Genomic DNA, 27,456 nt, shown 5'->3' on the forward strand with positions numbered 1-27,456 from the left:
AAGCATTATAGAGAATATGAGGTAACAAGAGTGAGAAATGGTCTTATAGGATCCATAAAAATTTGTCAGAACATTCCTGATATTCCTGATCTTGTTCTGTAAGGTAACACCCTTGAGTAGGCTGTTAACATTTTAACATGTTCCTGCATTATCAGAAAGAAAGAAAAGTTTACCAGTCGTAACTGTGTCTCCTCCTTTAAATGCTTTCTTGCTTCACTTAGTGCTTGCCCTTCTGAAGTTCTGTCTTGCTTAGGACCCTTGAAAAGGTAAATAAAATAGTACATACTTAAGGATTTAAAGAAACTATACAGTTGTTGACATTAGCACTGCTATTTATTAAGGAAACATTATCATATCTAAGCAGGTCTGACAATGAATGAACACAACAAAGAAACTGAAGATGTTTAGTAAATTAACAATTATTAAGCTGAATTTCTGGAGATTTCTTGCCATTTTGTTTAAAGACCTAAGAGAGTTTACCTCAAAATAAGTGGTGGCAGTCTACAAATCTGCCTCAAAAACCAAAATAGCCTTCACTATCAGCAATGATTTGGGCCAAAGATTGAAATGGTAATTTGTCCCTTTTCCAGAGATATCACCATTCACAGAGATGAGATCACAGCTAAAAATAAGGAGGTTATCAGAAAATTATTCTGGGCAGTTACAGTTGTTTTCACACAGTCCACATATTAAAGTCAAACATGTTACTCATAGAAAATTACTTCATTCGCTATTCAGAGTCTAGTTACTTACTCTTTAGGAACAATTTTAATAACTGGATATCTGGATCTTAAGTCATAGTAGGTTAGAAGCATGCAGATAAACAGGAATGGGTAGATCTTTCTAAAGAGAGCAGTACTAATAGCAGTAAGAAGTAAGAGATGCCAGTGAAATTGTAAAAGGCAGGGGAAAAAAAACAGCGTAGCCATCTGGAAATAGTTAAGTAAAGGTGCTAGAAGCTCTATCAATTTCAATAGTCCTCTAACGTAGCACGAATATAAATAATTTAGTATAGAACTGCCAATGTTGATGATTATGATCTTCGGTCATTATGACGGGCTAAATGTGTTAAATTATATCCTCTACTTACGAAGGCTTAAAATTGTGTAATACAGAAAAGGTTTGTAAAATATTTATTCAGACATATATAAAAAGCTTGGTACTCCTAAAGGTAGTTACCTAGAAAATTCATTTATATAGTAACTTTCCCAGTGGTAACAGATAAACACTTCTTATAAAACAATAACATGATCTAAAATAATGGTATATTTAATATAACAAATATAACACTTAAATGCAATACAAATCCTTAGAATATAAAACAAAAAATTGAATTAGACCATTTCTTGAAATCTCTAAACAGATGTGAATGGCACTGAAGCCAAAAAGCATCTGTGGAAGGGGCACCACCCTCCCATAGCCATCATCATTCACTCAGTTTTGCAGAGTTTCAGTAAAAGCAGTGTGCTTGATCTATGTGAATGCGCGCTGCTTCCTAACAGTCCTCTAGAGGCTCCCCCCACTGCTAACACATTCACATGCTCTCTGAGAATATTTTATAAATCCGATAAAATTAACCTTCCGATTGGATTCCAATATGTAGGAGCTTTCTTCTTTAACTCGTTCCATTTCTTCTTGCAAGGTAATAATCCTATTGTTTGCAACTGCAAGCTGTTGAAAAAATGAGAAAAATAATCTTTTATCTTTATTAACACAGGATAAGGTAATTTGTGATCTGCCGGGACATGATTTTCAGGCTTAGAGATTCTTAGAAGGTAAGAAGGCTATCCATAACCCCATAAAAATGTCCTTATTAGGAACTGAAGAGAAGTATTTTGAAAGTAGTTTAGATAAAAATTATCTCCTTTTGCTGCTTTTTGAATAAACTTTTTTCAATACTAAAATGTTAAGATCATTTACCTCAAGGGTATCCTCATGGATAACTTTTATAATTATATTTAGTTACAATACCCATTTCTAAAATGTTTAAGAGGTTACCTCATGCCTTGGGATCCATCTTATAAACTCTCTATAAGACTTTTTATAGGTGATTTTTAAAAGAGTAAAGAAATGAACTCCTAAGTCCTCACTCTAAAAGGTGCCATTAAGCAATAAAGGTTTTCATTTTAGCACCTAGAAAGGTAAGTAATGCTATTCAAAAAGTATTGCTAAGGGGAAACACTTAGATACTCACTCCATAGGAGGGAAAAGTAAAGTGGAAACACTCCATATCTACTGACCTCTATTCCCCACAAAGAATCTGAAGGTGCCTGCATGAGGCTGGGAAAGGAACCAAGTGGGCTCATCTCAGCTGGGATAGGGTTTCCTTTTATTACTTCTCCACTAGCAGCAGGTACAGGTTCTGCTTGGTTCCTGTTCTGATGTGTTAAGTACAGAGGAGCTAGGGCTCAAGCATGCTTTCTAGAGGCAGGTGTGGAGGCCCATTTCTCTCTCTGCTCCATTGACCCAATAAAGTGTAAAGAAGTAACTCTGGGCAAGTGAGTCTGCTCTCTTGTTCTGAGTGCACCCACAGGCAGCTTCTTCCAAGATCTCAACATCAGAGAAAGTATCAGGAAATGATGACTGTACATCCAAGTGGGCTTTCTAAACTAGCTTTACCAAAAATAAAGTGGATATTTCTATATCTTCATCAGCTTAATTCTCATTTTTTTTATATTGGTTCAGAATTCTGGAGGAAAAGAGAAGTCTGTTTCTGTTTTTCTTTCAACTGGTCTTAAATCCAAAACAGATGGAAATGAGAAAAGGCAAGCCTCATTAGTTTTATTTGCTCTTTATTAAGCCTATACACAAAGCTTACCCACCTCTAAAAGTTCAAAATTTCAAGACAATAAATCTTATTGGTAAAATAAATAAGTCAATGAAGAATAAATATGTTAGTAAAATAAACCTAGGTCAGGAGGACAAATCTTGTGACTGAGAGAATGAAATTAACAACTACACTAAGTGGCTGCAATGTCTCAGGCACTGGTCTAGGCCCTTATATATTAAATCATTTAATTTACACAAAAATCTTATTGCTTTATCATTCTCATTTTACAGATAAGCAAACCAAGGAACAGAGGCTTAACTAACTGGACCAGGATTAGAAAGCTAGCAAGAAAGTCAGAGCTGGGACATGAATTCAAGTAGTCTAGCTCTAGAGAGCATGCTTAATTGCTATGCCACATTGCCTCCATATAACAGCAGTAGGATCACAATAGAAAATTTCTGTGCAGAATATCTGAAAGTCTTAGGGGATCAAATTCTAAAGATCATATTCATAAACTAAAGTTTTAATACAATTTAGAATCTATACCCAAAAATGAAGCACACAGAGCTGAGTAATAAGGAAGGTGTTTTAAAGTTATAATGTTTATTCTGAAGAAAAAAATGATTAAATAGCATTTCCTGCCTAGTGCTTTAACTTGGCTTTATTTAAATCAAATTAATACCATTGTATGTAACAGAATAGTTAGAGAAGGTAAAGTCTTCGCCACTGGCAAAACTTTTTTAGGGTTTTTGTTTGTTTGTTTGTTTTTTAAATAGAAACATCTAATGTCATTAAAGAAAACAATATGCAGGTTAGCCTCTGGTATGTTAGGAAAAAATATATTAATCAGAAGTGAAACACGAAGTTATTTTTCTCTTCTTATTTTAGGGACTTTTCTCTAAGAGTTTTCACATATATGTTCTTATCCGATCTTCAGAGTAATTGTGATGGTAAAAGAGGAAGTGTAAACACCCTCATTTGCCAGCTAGAGAACTGGGCCTTTGGAGGTCAAGTGACTTACATGTAAGCAGAACATGACATGTAAGTGGCATAGCATGTTAAGTAGGAATTACTGGTATTCTGACCAGTTATCTTTATGTTACCTACCCACCACTGCAAGGAGAAAATAAGGCCCGTGAAGGTGAGGAGCTTGCCAATTTGGCACATAGAAATCAATGCCTGGAAAAATAAATCTCTGTCTAGCTCTAGCATATTAGTAGTACCTAAAATATTTGTTGAATAAATAAATGATAAGTATCAGGCTACATGCTAAACATTAACTCTAGGCTAGCACAGATAAAACATTCACATGAAAGAAAGCAAGATATTTGATCAGCTTAGGTTCTATGCCTGCATAGTCAAGCTTGATAACTGAGACCCCTGAGATAAGCCAGCTGGCCACTCTTAGTCAGAACAAGAGGTTATGTCCTATAGGAGACATTATCTGGAAAGTCAAGTCCTTTATCTCCAAGGCTCCAGAGAAATTATTTTCTACTCATATACATTACTAAATTCTTTATATCAATCAAAGAATTTCCAGAACACTTACTTCCTCTGTCAGTTTAGTGTTGGATTTTTCTAATGCGTCCACTTTTGCCTGAAGGTTGTTTACAGTAGCACTATCAAGAGAAAAAAAAAAAGGTCTCTTTTGAGAAACAATAATATCCTGTACTTTCCTTTTAAACACTCATTGCATTTTTCATTCATTGTAATGTCCACAATTTTTGATAGACTTGCAAACTCTAAAACAGCTTACAAGATGTTGTGTATCTTTAAACTGCTCCATCCTTGACACTGAAATTTATATTTAATAAGCATTTTTTGAATGAAATAAAAGAGCAAAAATATAGTAAACTTTAAGGTTTACATATGTTTGTTATATATAATAACAACGGGCTACATGAATTAAGTGCTTGCCATACACTAAGCACTCTTCTAGATGATTTTACTTGCATTATTTCATTTACTTCTTTCAACAACCTTATCTATGCATTAGGAATCCCCAATTACAAAGGAGCATTTGAGATCTTGCTTCCCAGCATATGTTGTCTGTTTGGCTCAAGTAAACTCATAAAAAAAAAAAAAAAAGAAAAGAAAAGAAAAAAAGAAGGAAAAACCGAGGCATTAAAAGAGTCAATAATATTGTCATGCTTATATTTCATTGTCAGCTATAACCGTATCTTTGCTTAACTAACATCTCCATAGTTCACTGTAGTCATTATTAGTTCATGGTCCCAGAGAAAATGTACTTAAATTGTTCTTCAGTTTTCTAGCTGGAACCAAGAAAACAATTTAAATTGATATTGGTATAATCAGGTCTCGTTTAAATTAAAATGATTAACAGAACTATAAACAAAATAATAATGGATATATTAATTCTAAATTATTCAACAGTACTTGAATAATTATTCAATGTACTTGAAAATACCAATAAATTTTAAAGAGCTCTCCTCAGGGGAGAGGAGATTGTTTCATATTCTGGACAGTTCTAAAAACCACTCGGTAAATTAATTGTAATAATGGTGAAGAGTGGGTAAAGTAATATTACAATTCTAATGTATAAATGAAAAATGCAAGGGCAATGAGATATGATTAATCTAAAGGTACAAAGGCAATGAATGGTTTACCCAAGATCAGTCCTGAAATATGCAGCCGAATCTCCTGAACTAAAAGGGCCACCAAATTCAACTGTATACAGCAGGTCCTTGACTAACCGCATTTTGTTCAACATCATTTCATTATAATGTTCATGAATTGCCGTAGGAACTTAACTCTTGATTATATCAATAAACCTATGGTAAAACTGGTTTCATTATGTCATTTTGCTTTAAGTCACAGAACTTATCAACGATGTTAAGTAAGGACTTACTGTATTACATATTTAAGAATTCTTAACTGAATGTATTTATTTAATCACTCGAGGTATAATTATATATACTAATCTTACATTGTCTTTCACTTAAGGTTGCCAAAACAGTTAAAAGTCCATTTTACCACTGCCTAGCTCAGTGCCTGGCAAGCAGGAATTCTATATATACTTGTTGAGTATTGTCTGAATTTATTTTCATTGCTCATCAGTCTACCCTTCCCTTCTTCTGTGACAAAACCCCTAGTAAAGTAATAACATTTATTCATTATTTACTTTAGATGTCTGTTGAGTTCTTCTACATAGTTCTTCTGGTCCAGAATTGCAGTAATCTGGCCATCTCTGGATGCAGGGGGTGGGGGATAAATATAAGTTAAAAATGTTAGAAATATCAAGATTTCCCACCACCTAATCTTTTCATAAAACAAAGAAAAGAAATTGTGGCATAGACACACTGAATCAGAAGACAGACCTGATGTATAACCCCTGACATAGCAACAAGAAATCTTGGAGGTTTCAAAGTGAAAAAAACAAAAACAAAAAACATCTCATATTTAAAAAGCCCTTTTTATAGATTACATACCTCAATAACTTAGGTTATAGGTACAACGTTACAATCAGAGGCATTCAAAGAATAAACATTTTCTTCTCACAATCGATAAATTTTTTTAAGCTTTGCTAGTATTATTTACAATAACAATTTCCCATTTGTCACAGGAATTGAATTAAGCTTGCTCTAATGTAGTAATAGTTGTTCTCAAAGGCTATATATTTGGCTTTACACATCATTTAAATTTCAAAGTGAATGGTATAAAAGGTTTTATAAAGATCAAGTGTTTATCATTACATGAGAAAATAGAGTGTGGAAAAGGCAAGTTCACTCCTGAAAGCAACTAATCTATAAAAGGCAAAAGTTAACAGATTTCAACTGAAGACAAATCATGGCCACACAGCTCTACAACTACTTAAAGAATAAGTGATAATATCTTATCTCAGTGTGCAAGGTTAAAAATTTCTAATTATCCTTTCAAATGCTAAATTTATATAAAGGGTAAAAAGTTTGCTTTTGATCTCTAATTTCTAAATACTACATGAATATTTTATCCAAAGTTAATTATTTTGAAATAATTTTAGATTTACAAGAGTTGTAAAAGTAGTGCAGAGTTCCCATACACTCCCCCTAACATTTTATATGACCCCATGATACAAATTTAATAGTGCAAATTTACGCAAACTAAGAATGCAGTTGTTCTCAAGAAGACAGTGTTTTCAAACACTACTTGAAGAGAGAGAGCATTGGGTTCCTCTTATAAAAATTTAATTTTGTTTGCCCCTGAACCACATAAGCAGGAAAATTACTTAACTAATTTGCACTATTAAATTTGTATCATGGGGTCATATAAAATGTTAGGGGGAGTGTATGGGAACTCTGCTTTGGATAAAATATTCATGTATGGGAATAGTCAGACTGTTTTGGCAAGACTCTATTAAAGATGTGTTTCAGAAAAAAACAATATTGCTGTAAACTTTAAATACGATAAAAAATAATTAAAGACAAAGAAACCTAATTTTTTGTACATACCCTTCACTACCTTTACTGCTATTCCCATCCTTGAGATACATTGAAAAGTCTATAACTCCAACCTACAAAAGAGAATTTTCAAAATTTAATAAAAAGTTACGTACTTTTTTCAAGGCATAACACAATGTCTCTTTCTAGGCACTTAAAATGCTTAATATAGTCACGACAATTACTAGAAATTTTTGGTGAAATTTAATGTTTTACTATAATCAAGAATTGACAAGAGTTGTAAGAATGAAGGTTAAGTCAATAGGACTAGGAAATCAGATCAGAGTCAACCGAATACAAATTTAAGATTTAATGTTTCTCTTTTGCTTATTTCAAGTATTCTGCTACTGAACCCCTATTTACTCTTAAGAATAACTTTTTAAAAATTATTACAAAACAACGTACCTTTATAGAAGTTTCAGAAATTACAGATAAACAGAAAGAAGAGATACAAAACACCCATTATTCCAACCACCTGAAGATGGCCACTGTGACACTTAGCTATCTACTCTCCCAAACTTTCATTGATGAATATTTAAATTTTTCAAGATTGCTCTTTTATCATTCAGCATATTTTTTTTTAAAAAATCTACATCAGAATATCATATTTCCTTTTCCATTTTTTAAGAGTAAAATGTAACAAAAATTCATCATAGCACTTCATACAGAATAGGTGAGAAATAGTTACAGTGAAGGCACTAGTTTTAGTTATTGGATAATGAATACGTGCCAGGCCCTGTTCTAAGTGCATTACATGTACAAGCCCCTTTTTTATTCCTCACAATAACCCCATGAAATAGATAAGAGTCTTTCGTATCCCCATATTAGAGATAAGGAATCTGACGCATCAAGAAACTAAGTAACTATAAAATATATTTAGCTAAAAAACAAATAAGCCAGAATCTTAACTTAAACAGTTTTGCTTCAGAGCATTCACTATTAACTACCATGATATACTTACATGCTTGCTTGCTCACTCACTCACTCCCTTGCTTGGTCCCTACCCCCAACCCACTCTCTCTCTCTCCATTAAAATGTGCTTCTTTAAAATCTATCTATCTATCTATCTATCTATCTATCTATCTATCTATCTATCTATCTATTAAATTTATTGGAGTGACATTGGTTAATAAAATTGTATAGGTTTTGAGTGTACAAATCTATAATCATCTGTATATTGTATTGTGTGTTCACCACCCAAAGTTAAATTTCTTTCTGTCATCATATATTTGATCCTCTTTCCCCTTATCTACCTCTCTCCGATACTGGCTTTTAGTATTCAACCTGTGTCTATATTTTAGCCTGTGAAAAATATTTTTAATATGGATCACAGTCAAGATAAGAATTTGAAAAACATTCATAATGCATAAATGAGCCAAACTGGAATGTAAAACAATCTGATTTTTTATATTCACATCAAGAGTAATGAAAACCCTATTTAAGATTTACAGAATTTCTCCTAATTTGGTTGGTATAATCTGATAAATCCACCTTCCAAGATAACAGAACTCCCAGCGACATACTTGGTAACTGAGTATCCTTCTCATACCTGAGAATCCAAATCTTCTCCTTTCATACAGAAATTGGCATCAATGACATTCAGACCCACCAACAGACCAGCAATTATGGCTCCTTCTTCTTCCATCATGAGTGCATTTGGTTCGTAGAATTCGCTGTAAGAGAAATCCACATATTGTAAGAAAATCTCAAAAATCAATGCTGTAATCATAAGACAAGGAGGAAAACACGTGCCTCATGGTTGAAACCAGTCATCTATGATAACAACGAAAAAGAAAACAAAAAAGATGGCTTGGATACTTTATTTAGATTATAAGCAAACGAAGAGACTCTAGATAATAAACATTTCAACTAAAAGAAAAGTATTTTCATTAAAATGAATATTCATGATTTTCCCACATATATGTATTGTGAACAGAAGTTCTTCACTTTAATGTAGACCAATTAATCCATTTTTTTACTTTACAGATTTTTATCCTGATTGAAGAAATTTTTGCCTTATTGAACTTGGGTAAATGCTAAGGTATCAAAAACCCTTCCTGGAAGTGTTATGTTTCGGACTGTCCTATAAAGGACTAGATATTATACCACATGACGGACTGCATACACATAATACTAAATACACCTATTCTTGAGTGTCTGTGAATCAACTGTTTCTGATCTACAAAACTGGTAAATTTATATGATTCAACCTTATGTCATGTAGAAAAGAACAAAGTTTAACAAGATGACCGTACCTGAGAAGTTCCTTCTTATTGATCAAAGCTTTCATATATTCTGAAAGTTTCTTTTGCATTAATGCCAATCGAAGCCAGGCTCTTCCTCTGCCTACTGGTGTCCTACGAAAACACAGAAACCAAACAACTAAAAGTAGCAGAAATAGGGGCCACAGCGGAACAGATTCATTTACTTTTGCTAATGGTCCCCCGGCAGGACATGTACACTGAAGTGCTCCTCACAATTTCTCCCACCACATTCTCACATGAGGAATCCTGTATGGGCTAGAGGAACCCTGAGGGTATGTTTGGAACAAATGCTCTGGTCAAGAAGTAACACCTTAATGAGACTAAAATTTGAAGGCAAGACCTCTGGAAGGCTCAAGTGAAAATGTTCCATCATATTAGTATTAGTAAATCCTCATAACTATAGTATGGATCATAAAATACCCAAATAATAATAATGTGGACACAGGCCACTTAAAACTCTAATTAAAATTAAACCAATCTAATTTGGGAATGTGCTTACTACTCCTTTTAAACTTCTAAGGCAGGTTCCCGGTGTCAGTTCCTGAGGTTCACTTGACAACTGTTTTAATCTTGGTTCTCAAATTCCATTGAACACATTCGTTTTCTTAAATCAGGTCCAGCATGCCATCTCCCGTTACCTAATTTCTTGAAATTCACTAATTCCCACAAGTGATTTTAAAAAATAAAGAAATGTTTGGTATTTTAACATAAAGACAACCTCTCTCAGATTAATAATTATCCCTCATGAGCATGTTTCTCTTAATATTCTACACTCCCAGTTCTCTCATAATAGTGCCTATTCATAACAACAGGTATGCATTCTGAATTGTTATGAAATCAGTTATTATGGTCATCATTGTCTTAGTCTCCTTCTTCAAAGACACAGTTAATAAAAATGTTTTCTTTAACCAAATTCAACCTGAAACTTACTTAAGTCCTGGAAGATCTTTAACACTTGCTGTTATCTCTGCGGCTTCTGGAACAAGTTTTTCTACCAGTTCTAGGGGCCCCCAGAAGGATTTATTCTGTCCAAGAAAAGTTTTCTTAGCTAAAGAGATAAACACAAAGCAGTATTTTTAAATGTTTTTTTACAACATAAACATGCCCTCTGCCCCCCCAAACAAAAAAACTTTCTCCCATCTATTCAATGCTCTTTTCAGAAAACTAATCCTAGATTATCAGATATTTCTAAAATTATTCATGCTTTCAGAATATGTAACATTTTATGAAAATAAAAAATCCCTGCTTTCCCAAGACTTGGCCCTTCCTCCTACAGGAAGACTTTGTAAACTAGCCCTATAATAGAACAAAACAATATAGCACTTAAAGCTGTGTGGCATTAATGAAGAAAACAGTCCAATGTAATCCAGAAACAGGCTATCAAATAATGGGGAGAGAGAAGGAAAAGAAGCAAAGGTGAAGACGACCATGTCCAGAATTCAAAAACTTATGGTTAAGTGAGAAGGGCACAGAAACAAGAGTGAGGAGGTCAAAGTTCTAACACTTGCTCTGTCCCCACTATGTGATCACGGGAAAGTCACGTCCCATTCTAGGCCTATTTTCAGCCTGTCAAACAGAATTGCCATATTGGACTTGTAATTACATACTTGTAATACCTAATTACAAGTATATCCAATACTTTACACTCCATTAATATGGTGTTTTCTAAGTCCTCTAAGTCCACCATATCCCTGCACCCATATAGGTAGCATTCTAAGGGATTAATATTAATCCTAGCCTCTTATTCTTTGGCTCTACAAAAAATGCTTTTCTTCTTGAGTATGCAGTATCAGGAAACAGCTGAATGCACATTTGCATTTTCAGGCCCCGTCCTACCTTTTAAGCCATGTTTCAGGCAATGCTCCATCACCACAAAGAACTGCTGGAGAGGGGCATAATCAGAGTCTAGAGTTCTCCCCAAGTTCAGAGCTGATTCAATCAAGCCCTTGATGCTCAGCTTGGCCATATTCATCAGGTTCATGCGTTCGTTAGCCATGAGATAATTAGGATCTGCAACCAAAGGAGAAGAGGATGATGCCTGGTTACTGGAAACAGTGCATTTTAAAAATCATTATAATTTCTCTGTGTTGACATTTGAATTAATGGTGCAAAAGCAATGGTGGGTAAGACAGTTGGTGTCTTGGCAAAAATCAAGTCAGTGGCACCAAATTATACTATTAATTGTCATCTTCTCTGCCATGTACATGTTGTTAGGGAAAAAAAGACATCAGTTTCCCTTTAGAATATCCTTGATAAAACAGTAAAATTTTTTATTTTATTAAATTTTAAGCTTTGAGTACGGTCTTTTTAATATTTTAACCACCATCTCTGCCACCAACCTAACCTGGGTGCCCATAATAGCTCACTATTGTACAACCTTCACACTAATTTGCTTCCACCCATGCTCTGCCTGCCTTATTCTCTAGTTTGTAAAGTGCTCTAAACAAATAAACTGATGTAGGAAAAAAGGATAAAGTACTTGAACTTTGTTCCAAATATACTATTTGCATTATTATTAGTACTCATGCTAATTAACATCATTATTTAAAGCATTAAATGAACTAAAAATATTAGCATTAGTATAATGCAGTATTAGAACTTAATCACCTCCCCAATTTTCTTTTTCAACTCCCCAATTTTTTAAGGCTTAGCATATTGTGTGTGGTTCTCATCAACCAGACAAATTATTTAAGGAAAGGGACTAAGTACCATCTTTTACCTGATAGAATTCACAGTAATCTAGACACTTATTACCTTCATTTACTGGTATGTACCCTGTATCAGATACTGTGAGCTGCTTCTTATATTTATGATCTCAATTATTCCTTACAACATGCTAGAACACAATTACCAACAGCACCAATTTGCAAGGAAGGAAAATGAGGGTTACAGAGTAAAGTAGCTGGGCCTTGGGCACAGCTAGTAATAGACAATAGAGCCAGGGTCTAGATCCTATTTCTCCAACTCCAAACCCTGTGCTCATGAGACCACTATAATCCACATACAAATGAATCAAAGACTCCAAATAATGTTATCCTTCCCTCCCACTGACCCTTCTTTTTGATTATCTTATTTAATTCTTGTGAATCTATCATTTAAGTACTGCTCCTTCTTTTTGGGTAGTAAAGCAGGCCCATAACAATTAAGTTCATAGTGACAGAATTTGAACCTAGATTGACATGAAAGTTAATGCTCTTTCTACTTACTATACATGAGCATTTTCCTAAACATCAAATATGTCAAATTTCTAAAGAAACTGAAAAAGGCCTAGAGACCTATGAATTATTTTACCTCTTCTAAGGAAGACTAAAAGTACTAATAAAACTATGCCCCAATACAAACAAGCCACAACACAAACCAGATATTATTTTATTCGAATTATCCCAAGTAATTTTCTTCACGTTTTCATTTACATCTATTTTCACAGTTAAATGAGCAGAATAGAATAGCCAAATTTAAATCTTCTCCATTAAGTTTAAGAACTTGTAGGTTTAACAGTTCCAAATTTACAAATCTTGGTTTGTTGTAGTATTCTCTGACATAATATTTTTACAGAATAATTTACTATGAAAGTCAGAATTGATAGATATTGCCATTCATGTTTTTCTTGTACACCAACAAATGTTTTAGAGCCATGCCTCAAATGTGGCTCTCTTTGTTCAAGGTAGGTCAACTTGTCAAGAATAAGCTCACAGGGGACACAGAAAAAACAAACCAAAAAAAAAAAACTACCCCCTTGAATAAAAGCCGTGAAGAACTTCACCAGATATTAATTTCCAACTTTGTTACCAGCATTTATGGTAGTGTTTCTGACCTCTCATAATCACTGGGGAAAAAAACAGGACAGAGAGGTGCGGGTATGCATGAATGTGGATAGTTGCTGAATTCTCCATTTAACCCCTCCCAACAGATGTCAAGAAAATGTGGTTGAAGCTGGATAACTGGCTGCCATTAACAAGCTATTCCCTCTGCCTCAAGCCTATAGATCATTAATTCCGGGAGCTAATAACAAAATTAAATAATGCTGCTAGTCAAACCATATAACGTGATTTCAACCTAGGGAAAACCAGTCACATAGGGAGAGCTAAATTTGAAGTATGAACAAAACAACTCACTTTAAGACATTTGCATTATTATTAGTACTCATGAAGTAGATTTACATGAGCTCTTCTATATTGCCTCATCTCCTTGTAATTAGTAGCAGAAACATTCCAGACATCTGGTTGGAGTCTGGGGTGCATAAACTGCAGAAAGATGGAACTAACACCCAGGGAAATTAAATATCAAAAACGTTGAACTCCATTAGTATGGTGCTATAACCTATTTGAAGTAACCTACATCAAACACAAACAAGCCACATGTTCTTTAGAAACCATAACGCTCTACTTCAGCACTACTGACCTTCTGGGACAGATAAGTTTTTGTGGTGTGGCTGTTCCGTGAGTTAAGTTTAGCAGCAGCAACCCAGTCCTTTACCCACTAGATGTCAGTAGCGTCCTTCAATAATGACAACCAAAAATGTCTCCAGATCTCCAGATATTGTTAAATGTTCCCTGGGAGACAAAAATCAGGCTCCCTCCCCATGGAGAAGTATGACTCTAAACAAATTTTGCAAAGTCAAACAAAAATCAGGCTAACTTGACAATTAGACAAAAGAGCTCAAAAGAATTTACTGTTCATTAACTAGTTAATACATAAGTTAAAAGACAAAAAGAAATTAGGCAAAGAAGGAGAAGGAGTAGAGCTGTGAGGTGAGTAGGATGAAAGGCAGAGCTTGTATAAAAAGACACAGAACTATGAAAGAAGATGACTTACTAAGAAAAATAAAACAAAAATGCCAGAAGTTTATGATGCATGTGAGCAAGTGTTGTGAGATAAGGGAAACAGGTGAGGAAGAGATTGCTAAGGACCTCGTTTAAGGAGTATGGATTCTGCCTTAAGTCAGTAAAGATTTTAATGGAAGTGTGATGTCACAGATTTCAATTTTAAAGAAGTATTTTAGTAGTCTTGTGGAAAACACATAAGAAAGGTGCAAGAACTCAAAGCTGAGGAGCATGTAAGGGTCTACTGCACTAGTTGAGAGAGAAATAATAAGGGATGGAACCAGAGCAGTATGTGCTGTGTAGAGAAGAATGTCAGGATTTCAGGACTTGATAACCACCTGGATGTTAGGGAAGGAGAAGAAAAGAATGGAGAGTGACTTCCACATTTCTAGTTTTGGCGATTAGATTGATGGTGGTGCAAATCACCTCGATGGGAACACAGCAGGGGTAGCAGACAAAAGAAACTGTGTAGAAATGACTATAGTTAAAATGATAAACTATACTATACTGATTGGTTTTCAAATCAAAGGTCTTCTTAAGAGTGTGTGGGTCTTTCATTATATCTCTTGAAGACTGCTAATTTCCACATGAGGAAATTTTAATAAACTTTACAGTCACATGGCTCATTTAGTTAAGTGATAACAAAAGTCAACCCAAAGGCATATAGCTAAGAGTGACAGTGAGTCACACAGGCATGCAAACCAATCATCTGACCAAGACTCCATTTTATCTCTTTACAGTGCAATCAATAACTAATGTTCATGTCAAATCTTGAAATGTTTTATGAATAATTGAGGGAAAAGTAAGTTATTTAAAATTATGTTAATATTAAGTATGTTTCATTGTACCCAATTCTTGGTAAAGTAGGAATAATTCATATGTAGCAAAATAGCAGTTAATCTTCGGAATTTCTTGGTTTTTGATGGATCAAACTTTTATGTGAGAAAACAGTCATCATCCAGAAATTTTCTAACGACATCTAAGGGCATTAATATGACATTAAAAATTACAAAAGACACAGAAAGGAAAGCTTACTCCATGTTCAGAATGACTGGAGACCAATAATTCCTAATAAATCCATATTGAACTTTTGCTATAATAGTTCTTAGAGTATAAAATCAAGCATAAAATGGGTTGTCCTTGATAGTGAAAGAAATTACTGTAAGTACTAAAAAGATCTCATAATAAAACACCATTTAGTCTGATGACACTTATTGGTACAAGAGAATCAAACTTTTACTCAATTTTCATTTAAAAATAATCGATAGTCTTAAAACCCTTAGATTATCAGATCCAGCATGTATAAATAATTCTTACAAAAGAATGGTTGATGGAAATGTTAGGGTTTATTATGCTATTTTCTCTATGTACTTGAAAAATTCCCTAATTAAAAATAATAAAAGAGGTTCTGCTTTCTCTTGCTTCAGGTTAAGGTTTAATTGCTAGTCTCCAATAAGAATCTAGTGTTATTTTCTTCTACTTCTGAACATTAATAACAAGAATCCCTTTTGACTGGCCTGAGCATTAAAATTAGTGAACTTATTGATGATTTAATGTTCCACACTCTTTTATATACTCTTACTCATTCTTGGTCAAGTGTTGTGAAATAATATAATCTCTCAATCTCTCCCTCCCCACCCGCCTCCCTCTTTCTTTTCTTCTCTTTTCTCCCCCCTCATCCCTTTCCCCTCTCTCCCCTTGCACTTCCCTCTCTCACTCTCTCCTCTCTCTCTCATGACTTCTAGAAAGCCCCTAAAGATAGGGGATGGTAGCCAAGGGAATCAGTCACGTGATTAGAGGGTTGGTAACTTCAGCCAAGCCCCCATGACCCCAACTCCAGGGAGGGAAGAGCTGGAGATGGAGTTCAATTGTCAATGGCTATGAGCTAAACAATCTTGGCTACATAATGAAGCCTCTATAAAAATCCTAACCAAAAGGGCTGAGAGCTTCTAGATTAGTGGAGCCATTGTGGTCCTGGGAGGGGAACATGCCATGAGAGGGCAAGGAAGCTCAGTGCCCCTTCCCACATACTTTGCCTATGCATCTCTTCCATCTGGTTGTTCCTGAGTTGTACACTTTTCTGTAACACACCAGTAATCTAGTAAAATCTCTTCCTGATTTATGTGAGGTATAATGGCTAAGTATCAAATCTGAGGAGGGAGTCACAGAAACCTCTGATTTACAGCTGGTGGGTCAGAAGCACAGGTGACAACAAGGACTTGAGAAAAGCATCTGAATTAAAGAGTATCTTGTAGGATTGAGCCTTAACCTACAGAGGAGTCTGCACTAACCCAACGTAGACAGTGTCAGAATTGAACTGGTGTTGAAGAATTGGTTGGTGGGGGAAAACTGCCACATATTTAGTGTCAGAAGTATTGTGAGTAGTAGAGGGGGGAAAACAGTGTTTTTCTTTTAGGAATCCATTTCTCTAATCTTTAAAAGATGTCCATTTATAGTCCAAGCTTGTCCAAGAGTTCCCTATGAAACCATATTGATTTCTCCTTCATTGAGGTCCCATATCATAATATCACTTTTAGTTGAGGAAAGTTTCTCCAACTTCTTCTGGTACCTTTTCCTCAAGAATACCACATCACAGAAGAATACCTAGAAGATGTCTGGGAACACTTAGAAGTTAAGACAATAGTCAATCTTTGTTTTGATGCAACATAAGACATTTAGATGAAAAGTACAGATCCAAGAGTTCCTCGCTTTGCTCAATTCCACAAAAGTAATTTAAATGTTAAGGGCAACAATGTACTTAGAACTCTGATCTAGAAAAGTTAGATCTTTCTGTCTCTCTCATATTCCCTGAGAGATATTGGGGGAATTCATTTTTTTATATCTCATCAGTAGAACATTGGAAGAGACAACGTTCCTTGGACCTCCACACTACTACAGGTGTTTACTGGGCTGTATCAACACTGCAAGGCCCTGACCACTTTACCCAGCCCATTTTTCACGGTTGTTTATGTAGCTAAAACTGTGAAAGATGAGACTTTCCTACTGTTTCCTATAAAAACATAGATCCCTCAAATTCAGTGTTCCTCAGATGTAACACAAACTACCCATCAGATGTGCAGCATCCTGCCGAGCCACACAGTGTCTCCCAGGTGGGACTCTGGTGCAAAAGGAACTGACACAAAGTTGTTGATGCACAGGCTGCTTGCAGAGCCAGGAGTAATAAAGTCCTGCCTCTGACCTAGGAGTCTTGTGTCTTTTCTTAGTATTCAAGAAACAGTAACAGCTTAATTTTTTTTAGCTTATAAGTAGGATAAACCCCACACATGACGAAAAACAGACAGACAAACACACAAAACCAAGAATAATCTCTACTCTTAATTTAAATTCCTGGAATATTGTATACTTGTGCTCCAAATGAGACAACACCAAAAATAGTATGAATAAAGCATGACAAATTTCAGCATAGAACTTGTGACAGACCCTAAATGTGAAGTCATAGAAAACATGGAAGAAAGTATTCCAAAGGAGGAGAATGGGTATGTAAAGTGAGGTGAAATAGGAATGGAATGGGGAGTTTTTCCTGGGGAGAACTGGAAAACACAGGGAGGTTAGCGTTAGATGACAAGTCTCTAAAACTAGACTTGTATATTCATGAGACAGGCAGCGGGAACCACTGTAGGTTTGGAGCAGGGAAATAGTATAATTAAAACTTTGTATGGGGATGATTAGTCTAGGAGGATTATGCAGCTTGGCAACCACTAATCCAGTATCCATTTCTATAGTTTTGTCATTTCAAGAATGTTATATAAATGGAATCATATAGTATGTAACATTTTTAATTGGCTTTCTTTCACTCAGCATAACTCTTTAAATATGCATTCAGGGTGCTGTGTGTATCAACAGTTCATTCCTTTTTAATAGCTCAGAAATCTTCCACTGAGAAATATCTTACTCTGTACGCCTCACTTTCCTCATCTATAACATAATAATAGCATTTTGAAGATTAAACAAGTTCGCATGTTAACTATTTAGAAATCCTTAGGACATACTAAGAACAAAAATTGTGAGTTATTAAAGTATTATGGTCTTTCATAAATGTATGTATTGTAAGTATTATTTTATTTAATTTAAAATAAACCTTTATTGAATGATTATATAACAGAGTACTAGATGCTAAGAAAAATCTGTGATATGTTCCTTCCATTTTTCCAGATGGTGGACATCAAATCTGAACTCCCCACCCCACCCAAATAGTTCAAGGAATCAGTAAGGATTCTTGATCAGGTAATATTTGACAAGTTATATTATTTCCCTAGTTCAAGTAATGTCCCAACCATTTCAATGCTCAGAAAGAGGCGTAATAATCTGGGCAACCGTTAATTCATAGAATCTGTTCAAAATACTTGTAATGAGTACAGAAAGGAACTCGAAATGTATTGAGAAACTAAAGACAGTAAACTACATGCTTTTTATTATTTAAATTAATCTTCATAATTTTCTAATGAGTTTCAAAACTTGTAGACACAAATTAATAGCATATAATGAGATGAGATGTGAGATAATTGATCAATACTATAAACATGATACTATTCCATCCTAAGAAACCACTTCACATTTTATGAGACAGGAGCTACAGACACACTGAATATAAAACCAACCATCACTATAAGAAATTAGTTCACCAAAAACCCCTCAATCTTGCCGACATTAAAGCAAAAAACAAAACCTCCAAAGCTATCAGATGAAATCTGCAACCTCCTAGAGTTTGTTGTTTTAAAAAGCAATTTTTCAGGAGACTAGAAGCCAGTATTAACATTTTATTCATTAAAAGGCAAACTGTTATAACATATCCATAAGAATAAGAAATAGAATTGAAACAGCTCAGCAGTGAAGATCTGAAAAGATCTGAGCCTACATACACCATCAGCTTCCCCAGGGTCTGAAACCAGGATCCTCCTCAGACCCTGAGCTGCTATGTGTGTTATATGTAGATAATACTCTATAACTCATATTTATTCTTGCTACAAGTACTCATTTACAAAAATGCAAAGTTATATAATACCATAAAATGCTGGATTACATATAACTGAAATGAGACAAGAGAAGTAGAAAATGATATAAAAAAAAAAGACAAAGATGAAATGACCCAAAAAAGTTAACAAGCCATTTTCCTTCCCTCATTCTGAGTAAAAACAACAACAAAACTACATTCTGGAAAGATTTTTCTGTGAACAGGTTCTCAGCCAACATTATCTTTTGCTACTTGACTGGTAATCTACTAAAATATCAAAGTATTGATACAATTTACATCTTCTGGATTTTTTATGTGCTACTTTCAGTTTATTTCCCTTTTTGATTTCACCTATAATAATTATTTACAAAAATTCCAGCAAAAACAAAATGAAAAAGGCTGACTTTCCCAGTAGGATTGATTCTTGCAGTAATAGTTAAATTCCATTTAAAAAATGGAATTTTGCCAGGTTGAGTTGTAGGAAAGAATTCCTTAAGAAGGGCAGAGATTTGTTAGCTTTTATGCAGTATTTTTCTAGTCTATTAAAGAAATCGAAACCTTAAACCTGTTTGGTGCCTGGTAACTAATAATAGTAGCTAACATAATAATAAACACTACTTACTGAATGAATCAACACCATCCTCTTTTTCTTGTCTATGGACTGTCAATCAACCGGTTATACTGATTTATTTTTTCATTGAATTACACATAACTAGTTGTATGAAGAGCAGAATCAAAGAAGTACTAAAAAGACAGTTGCATTCATTATAGGACAGTAGATGAAACGCAGGATAATTTACTCATTCAAAATGAAGTGCTAAAGAAGAAATTATTTGGCATTGCTGGAGAGAGAAAACTGCCTTAGTTTTTCTAGAGTGACCATCCCAGGTCTGATTCATATACCAAGAAATTTAAGACAATCTCTGCTCTCCAGGATTTTGTACTTTAACTAGGAAGATAAACACACAAGAATTAGAGAACAAGTAAAAAGCCTTAATCTCCAAATTCTTCAGGACTTGCGTGAATGGAGAAATGACCATCAAAAAGCTGTCAAGGTGTGCCTCCGGGAGCTCTCATCTACAGTGAAGGGTGGTGCTGGTGGCCCAGGGGGAGGGAGGAGGGGAGTAAATGCTCTGAGCAGGATGTTACAGGAACAAGGCAGGAAAGGAGGCTGCAGGCAGCTGGAGTAGTCAGTGAAAAGGCCACTCTAGGCAGGGGTGTGGGGTGGGAGGTGGGTGGGCCGGGTGTGTGTGTGTGTGTGTGCGCGCACACTGCGCGCACCCTAGCAGAGTGTGTCCTGAAGATGGGAGACCTTTAATTGCCCAGGTAAAGTGGGAGAATGTAAAATGATATAGTAAAGTGGAGCCAAACTTCAATTTTTCTATTATTATCATAAAACGTGTAAATCACCTTGTGCTCCTTAAAGTTAAGTACCAATTACAGAACAATTGGGGAACTGTTGTACATTAGACTATATGTGCTACTTTTCAAAGTAGTTCTACCAAAAAGGAATGTAGAACAAGCTGAAAGTGCTTAATGTCACAGAAAATTACAAATCAAAGCAACGTTCCAGACCAAATACTTTAGATTATAGGGATGTTTGTTTTGACTACTATGCGATTCACAGAAATACATATATGTATGTGAATAAATATATTTTCATGAACAATCAAAAAATTTATGCCTTCCCAACACACAAATGAAAAAACAGCCATAGGAAAACTTGATATAATCTGAAAATAAAGTCCCTTTTGAACATGTTATTTAAGAAATATCCTAAAGGAACAGTATAAATATATACTAATGTCACTTTACTTGAAATCACAAGGATAAAGATTTTAAATGCAAGTCTGAAAACCCTGATCCTGTATGAAAGACCTGTATGGAAAATCTGGCAAATATGCACACTGCTCAAGTTATTGCGATAAGAAATAAATCTACACCTGACATTCCCTCTTATGGAAAACAATCAAAAGGTGTTTAGAAGATTTTTTGAAAAAAGAAAGAAAAAAAAAAGCTGAAAGATGTTGGTGTGGCACGCACCTTCTGTATCATCGCGCATTTGCTCCACCAAATCTGTCAAATCCTCCCAAGAGTCTTTGCAAACGGCAAAAAGAAAGGAAAAGAAAGATAAAGTGTCATGCAAGCCAAGAAAGAAAAGTGCTTTAAAAACAAGGTTTTAAAAGGGATAACTGAAAGGGAGATTCCTAGAACTCTTTCCACTTAACCCACAGATTAACAGTGAAAAGGGCTGGGAACACATCCAGGGAGGAATATGACATCAACTAAGCAGAAGAATCGACTCTATCGAATATATTTCAAAGTTAAGATTAATAATTTCAAACTTTCTAATAAAAAGAAACAATGATTAACATGCAGATTTTTTTCCACTGAAAATCAAGATTAGGTTTTTTGTATCCTAAGTGTACACAATGTTGACCTCAGTCAACATTTATTTTGATCACTTCAGTGAATCTGAAAATGTGGAATATTTTTTAGACTCAGGAAAAATGTAATGCAAACGAGTGACTTTTCTGAAAATAACAAAAGAAAAATCAAAATACCTTTCCCAATGCCCTCCACCCACAGTTTTCCTTCTCCAAAACAATAATAAAGGAAAAGATGCTGCTTTGAAGACTGACAAAATAAATCACTTGTAATTCAATAAAGACAAATATTTATTCAGTTAAAAGTATAATGCTCTCCTCTTATTATAAATTCAATGTTACTGTACACAGAATAATCCATGTGAAGCAAAAGACAACAAAAAATGTTAATATTACAAATATAATAGATACTTCTATGTCTTAAATATGTAACATCACTCACTATCTGTTCTAAAATAAATCGTGAGAACCTAAATAAATTTAAAAAAAACATTATTAGCTTCATCCTTCAGGAACTCTGATGCTATATTACACACAACTTCAATATTTATACTTAAACTCACAAAATCATGTAAATTTCAGATGCGTAAATATGCCTCAAATAAAGGGAAGTTCTCAGAGGATGAAGCATAACAAAAACAAGAAAATGGGTGAAGAATACTTTGTCGATAAGCTTTCCTTCTTAAAAAACTTATTACAGAAGATAGTATAGGTTCTGAAGCAGTAATTTGGAATCATCACCTAGGAAAAAAATTTATCATTTGTCCTACTCTTCCATATTATCACTGTAATTAAATGGGTTAAATTTTAGTTCTGATGTGGTATGATGATTTTCAAGTGGACTGTAAAGGTATATTCTAGTGTTAAATATATGATGTTATCCTACAAAGATATACAAAAAAGATAAATATATAAAAGTTAAAATTTAAATTTAGAAAAGAGGGAAGCAGATGGCCATCTAGTGATATGATATGTGATTAAAGTAGAACTTTTTAAAAACTAGATATATAGAGATTATTGGTTAGGTCAGACACCGAGGGCAGTGAATATAAAATGAGTTCAAATAACCTATGCCCTATTAAACTTGTATTGCCTCCCAATTCAAATGTCTAGAATTTAATAATTTGTAAAACCAAGCACAGGAGTACAGGACAGAGAACCAGGATTAAATTCCTAACTTTTCAATATCCCAAGAAAGTCACTGTATAAAGGGAGGTAGGAAAGCATGAGGGTTCAAAGAACAGATTCAAGAGCCAGAAGTCTGGCTCGCATCTCAGCTCCACCTCTTACTGGCTCTAAGACTTTGATCCAGGTACTTCATTCCTTTTTCTTCAGCCAGTTGCCTCATCTATAAAATAGGGACAAGAACAGCTATCTTATAGCATTATTGTGAGAAGTAAAAGAGTAATCACAGGTCCCAAATCCTCTATCTGAATATTTTCTGGCCAAATGTATTCTATAATTCAGAATATATATATTTTTTAATTTTAGAAAGGTGAAATGGTATAATCTGAGGCCCACGAACAAACAGAACTGACAGGGCCTGGGGCACAATCAAGCATATTAATATTTCTGTAGCAAATAAATGAATATTCAAATTAAATAGGATAAAGACAGACCATAAATAGCCTGTAGTAAATTCAGGCCATGTTATAGCGCCAAATAAATTCAGGCAATTTTACAAAAAATGCTTTTAGTTTTCAGAACTGTTTTGGATTTTGTAATCATTGATCTGTATCTGCAAACACTCAGAAAGTGCCTCCTAACAGAGAAAGCACAATGTATTAGCTACTATTATTTTATAATAAATCAGTGTTAAAATATATTATACACAGATATATCTGCACATATAATTTCCGGGTATATTCCTCTAACAATATGTTACAGATTTATATTTATATGTAGGGTTACAAAATTGTAGGGTTACAAATTCACAGGAATGCACTTTTTAATGTCACATTGGTTTGCTCTATAGACTTCTATGTATATAACCTTGTGAAAGTCAGTAATATTATTTAGTCTATTTTTCTTAAACTAGAAACTATATCTGTTACCTAATAAAATAAAAGTCTACCTTATTAAAGCAAAAAAAAAAAAAAACAATCCTCCAAGTTTTTGCAAAGAGCTCTAGAAAGTGAATTTCTAGGCAGGAATGGGTGGTGAGTACAAGGGACCTCTCTGACTTTCCCCTTAGCATGTCCCATCTAGAGTACTCTTCTGTTCCAACCAGATATTTTGTTTTTGTTTTTAAAACAAAATTTAAAGTTACGAGTGCCAGAGCGATAGAATCAATTTAAAAGAGCCTTCCTCTTCCTTTGTCTCTTTCCCAGAACATTTCATTTTTCTAGGAATACTTGTTGCCTTGAACATGTTTTGTCTGGTCTAAAAAACTGTATTAACTTTAATTTGTATCATTATAATACCTATTCACAAATTGCAGAGAAGTAATCTAAAGGCTCTGCTATAGGTAATGCATAATTTAGAGTTGTACTAATCAGAATTGCGCCAGATGTGCACTATAAATGTTAAATCAACCAGTAAAGGGGCACTTCCAAAATTACTGTGGCAGTTAGCCTCAGTTCCCACTCACTGTACTGACTCACAAAGAAAGGAGTGCTTGGCTTAGAAAAGCCAAGGGGACTGTCACTGTGTGTGGTGTCATGTGACTGATAATGAAACAAAGGACCACAATTTCACTCCAAATGCTTAGATTAAATGATTAAAAATGCTGTACTTAACACACTCTATAATCTTATTTTTAAGATGCATATGAACAGACATTTTTAAAGCCAGGAGATAAGAGAAAATGTTGGAACTGTGTAAGGGCCCCAAATTAGAAAAGCTTAGCATATCTGAGGTTCATTCGATTTTTTGGCTATCATTCTGTTTCTGGTCTAAGAATAAATAAATCAGCAGACTAATTTATGTAGCTCTGGAAATATATAATTGGGTTGTACTGTAAAATATTTGTTCGTACAGTCAGTACATGGTGACTCAATGATGACAGCACTGTCATCTGGTAGAAGGGGCCCTAGCTTTGACATTTAGACCGACTGGGGGTGAGGTTACTGCTTTAACAAGGGCCTCTCCAGCCCTGCCTACTTAATTCTTTTTTCTTTAGTTGAAAGAACTGGCTGAAGTGCCTTTCCTCCTGAGAAGTAACACTTGAATGAGCTCAAAATGCTTCTCCATTGTTTATATACACAAGGTTGTGAAATCTTTCTTCTTCTTGATTATTCCTTCTGCAGGAGTATTACTATAGACAACAGAGTTAGTCAAGTTTAGAGACAAATGTAACCAGGTTACACTGTCTCCTTGAGGTAGGTATCTTTAATTTAGAGCGCTACTTTTTAAAAGTTGATTAGTTTCTTGGGGGAAAGCCTCCCTGAAGCCTCAATGTACTGATCACAAATAATTTTAAAGGACTGTTGTGAAACCAAAAGCTAATGAATTTAAAGTACTTAGCACATCACACTCAATGTCAACTTTACATTTACAAGAAACCAATCTGTGCCCTATATTCTGATGTGGCTACACACTGGATTCCTTATTTGCCGTAATTATTCAAAGAAAACACAGAGGGGATGGAATTAAAAAAAGAAAAAACTAAACTAAATATTGAACACAGGGAGAAAAAATAAGTCAAAGTAAGCAGACCAAATGACAAATTTAACAGCTGAAGTGTTATTAAACTAACAATAATATAATTAGCTTGCTAACATAATGATTAAAACTAACAAAGGAACTCTCAAGGTAATTTAAAAAAATGCTAAGTAATAAACCAGTAATTTAGTCCAAGGTCTATCGTCTCTCCTCAGTATAGTAAAAACAAAAACATCAGCAAAGAACTACAGATGGTCCTGGAAAAAGTCATATTAAGTTACTGTGATTTATAAGAAATACATATTTGGTCTCCGTCTCCAGCCCCTGACAAAAAGGCTCCTTAAACCCTTGTAAATACCTAAGTGATAAGAGCACTAGGAGCATCTTTTGTTTTAATGAGGCAACTCTAGGTGAGTTCTTGAATGGTTCCTGGATGGGGGCTGGTCCCCAGAAAGCTGAAGCCAAAATTAGCAGCTTTGAATTTTCGACCCTTCTTCCCAATTCTCTAGAGAGCAAGGCTGGTAAAGCAAGAGGAAGCCTCCACAAAACCTCAATAGGACAGGGTTTGAAAACTTTCAGGTTGGTGAGCACAACCAACGTACTGAGAAGTAACTCCATGAGGACAGACGCTCCTTCACTTGGGACCTAACCAGACATAGGTGTATGTACCTCTTCATCTGGCTGTTTATCTGCACCCTTTATCAATCACATCCTTTAAAAACTGGCAAGTTATGTGTTTCCCTGAGCTCATGAGCTGTTTTAACAAACAATTGAATTCAAGGGGGAAGATGTCAATGGAAAGCTTTGATTTATAGCGAAGTCAGACAAAATTGAGTAACCTGGGGACTTATTACTTTCGACTGACATTTGAAGTGTGGGTAGGTGGGGCCGGGAGTGCAGTCTTGTGGGACTGAGCCCCTAACCTGTGAGATGAGACGCTATCTCCAGACAGAGTCAGAACTGAGTTAAATTGCAAGACATCCAGTGGGTATGGCAGAACTGCTTAGTGTTAGAAAAGCTCTGACATATTTGGTGACCAAAGTATAAGAAGTCTATTGTTTTGTTGAAAGAAGACAGACATAGATGAACTGTAGGTTTTTCAACACAATTATCAACACCTGAGCCATTTAATATTTACTAAGTATGTATGGTGAGCAAAGGACTTTACTAAGGCAGTAAGTACAGTTAGTTTATACAGAAGTTACAAAGATGAAAGATCCATAGACACTGACCTTAGGAAAACTGAGTAACTATAACATAAGGTCAAAGGGATTGGTGTTAGAAAGATAAGATAGAATAGATTCCTAAGTTAAGTAGGCGGATAAAGCAGATTCCTAAGTAAGGTGAGCAGCTAGGTGACACTGGAAGGCTAGGGAGGACAGAGCCTGATGGTGAGTGAGGGGATGAGAAAAGAGCGCCTCCCCCCACTGGTAGAACTTTTGTCCTTTTGCCTGAAAGGCTGCGATGGCAGAGACAAGGTCTCTGATAAACTTCAACTGGGAAGCTGCTGGCCATAGGACTAGACACTGCGGGATTGTCAGATGAAACGTACGTAGTACTTCTCACATACACTTGAGGAGAAAGAAAAAAGAAATCCCAACCATACTTTTCCTCCCAGAAAGCAAACACTAATAACCTTAGAAAAGCCTGAAATTTCTCATTGTATATTACCAGTAAAACTCATTTCCTTCTTCTTAGGACATTGTCACTAGCTTAAAGAAAAAAAGATAAAATGGTATCATGCAGTTTACAGTTGCTGATCAACTGTTCTAAAAAAACCACAACTGTTTCCTTTGGAAAGTTCGGACTTCAATACAGTGTGAGAAACCACAACCAAGTGCAGCAGCAAAAGAATGAATTGCAAAAGAAGCGGCCAATAAGAAAATTCATGATGCCATGCTATGAAATTGGTTTAAATGTTCATGGCAGCTTGAAAATGTGTATAAAAAATTAAAATATATTAATTTTTACTTGGAAATTCCACTTATTAAAGTGAAAATTGGTAAAAGATCAAGTTATAAACATGATGTAGCAAAACTGTGGTACATCTGTAATAAGGGAGTCAAAGAAATTATGGCATATCTAAACAGCTGAAGACATTGAGCTGATACAGATTTCTATTTACTGATGTGGAAAGATACTGCAGAGGAACACAGGCAGGTCACACAACACAGGCATGGTATGACCTTATGTGTATAAAA

At 34.9% G+C, this 27,456-nt stretch overlaps 1 protein-coding gene across 17 annotated transcripts in view; it reads right to left on the bottom strand.

The window, feature by feature from the left end:
• Window positions 1–27,456, bottom strand: part of RUFY3 (RUN and FYVE domain containing 3) — a 65,313-nt gene that overhangs the window by 16,079 nt on the left and 21,778 nt on the right. For 15 of the 17 annotated variants that reach the window (XR_001595353.2, XR_004953108.1, XR_001595355.2 and 12 more), the window contains exons 2-10: window positions 11,307–11,480; window positions 10,401–10,518; window positions 9,462–9,563; window positions 8,756–8,879; window positions 7,219–7,280; window positions 5,913–5,978; window positions 4,320–4,389; window positions 1,579–1,671; window positions 174–257 (exon numbers count right to left, since the gene is read on the bottom strand). Coding sequence is in view for 14 of the 17 variants with exons in the window: in XM_016132924.2 (XP_015988410.2) it covers window positions 174–257; window positions 1,579–1,671; window positions 4,320–4,389; window positions 5,913–5,978; window positions 7,219–7,280; window positions 8,756–8,879; window positions 9,462–9,563; window positions 10,401–10,518; window positions 11,307–11,480 (893 nt within the window). In the remaining 3 variants the exon portion in view is untranslated. Of the gene's footprint in view, window positions 1–173; window positions 258–1,578; window positions 1,672–4,319; window positions 4,390–5,912; window positions 5,979–7,218; window positions 7,281–8,755; window positions 8,880–9,461; window positions 9,564–10,400; window positions 10,519–11,306; window positions 11,481–21,308; window positions 21,363–27,456 lie in introns of all 17 variants that reach the window. The other 2 variants (XM_016132922.2, XM_016132933.2) reach the window with 1 other exon arrangement.

The sequence above is a fragment of the Rousettus aegyptiacus genome, unplaced genomic scaffold (genome assembly GCF_014176215.1).
Source record: "Rousettus aegyptiacus isolate mRouAeg1 unplaced genomic scaffold, mRouAeg1.p scaffold_m13_p_10, whole genome shotgun sequence".
Lineage (NCBI taxonomy): Eukaryota > Metazoa > Chordata > Mammalia > Chiroptera > Pteropodidae > Rousettus > Rousettus aegyptiacus.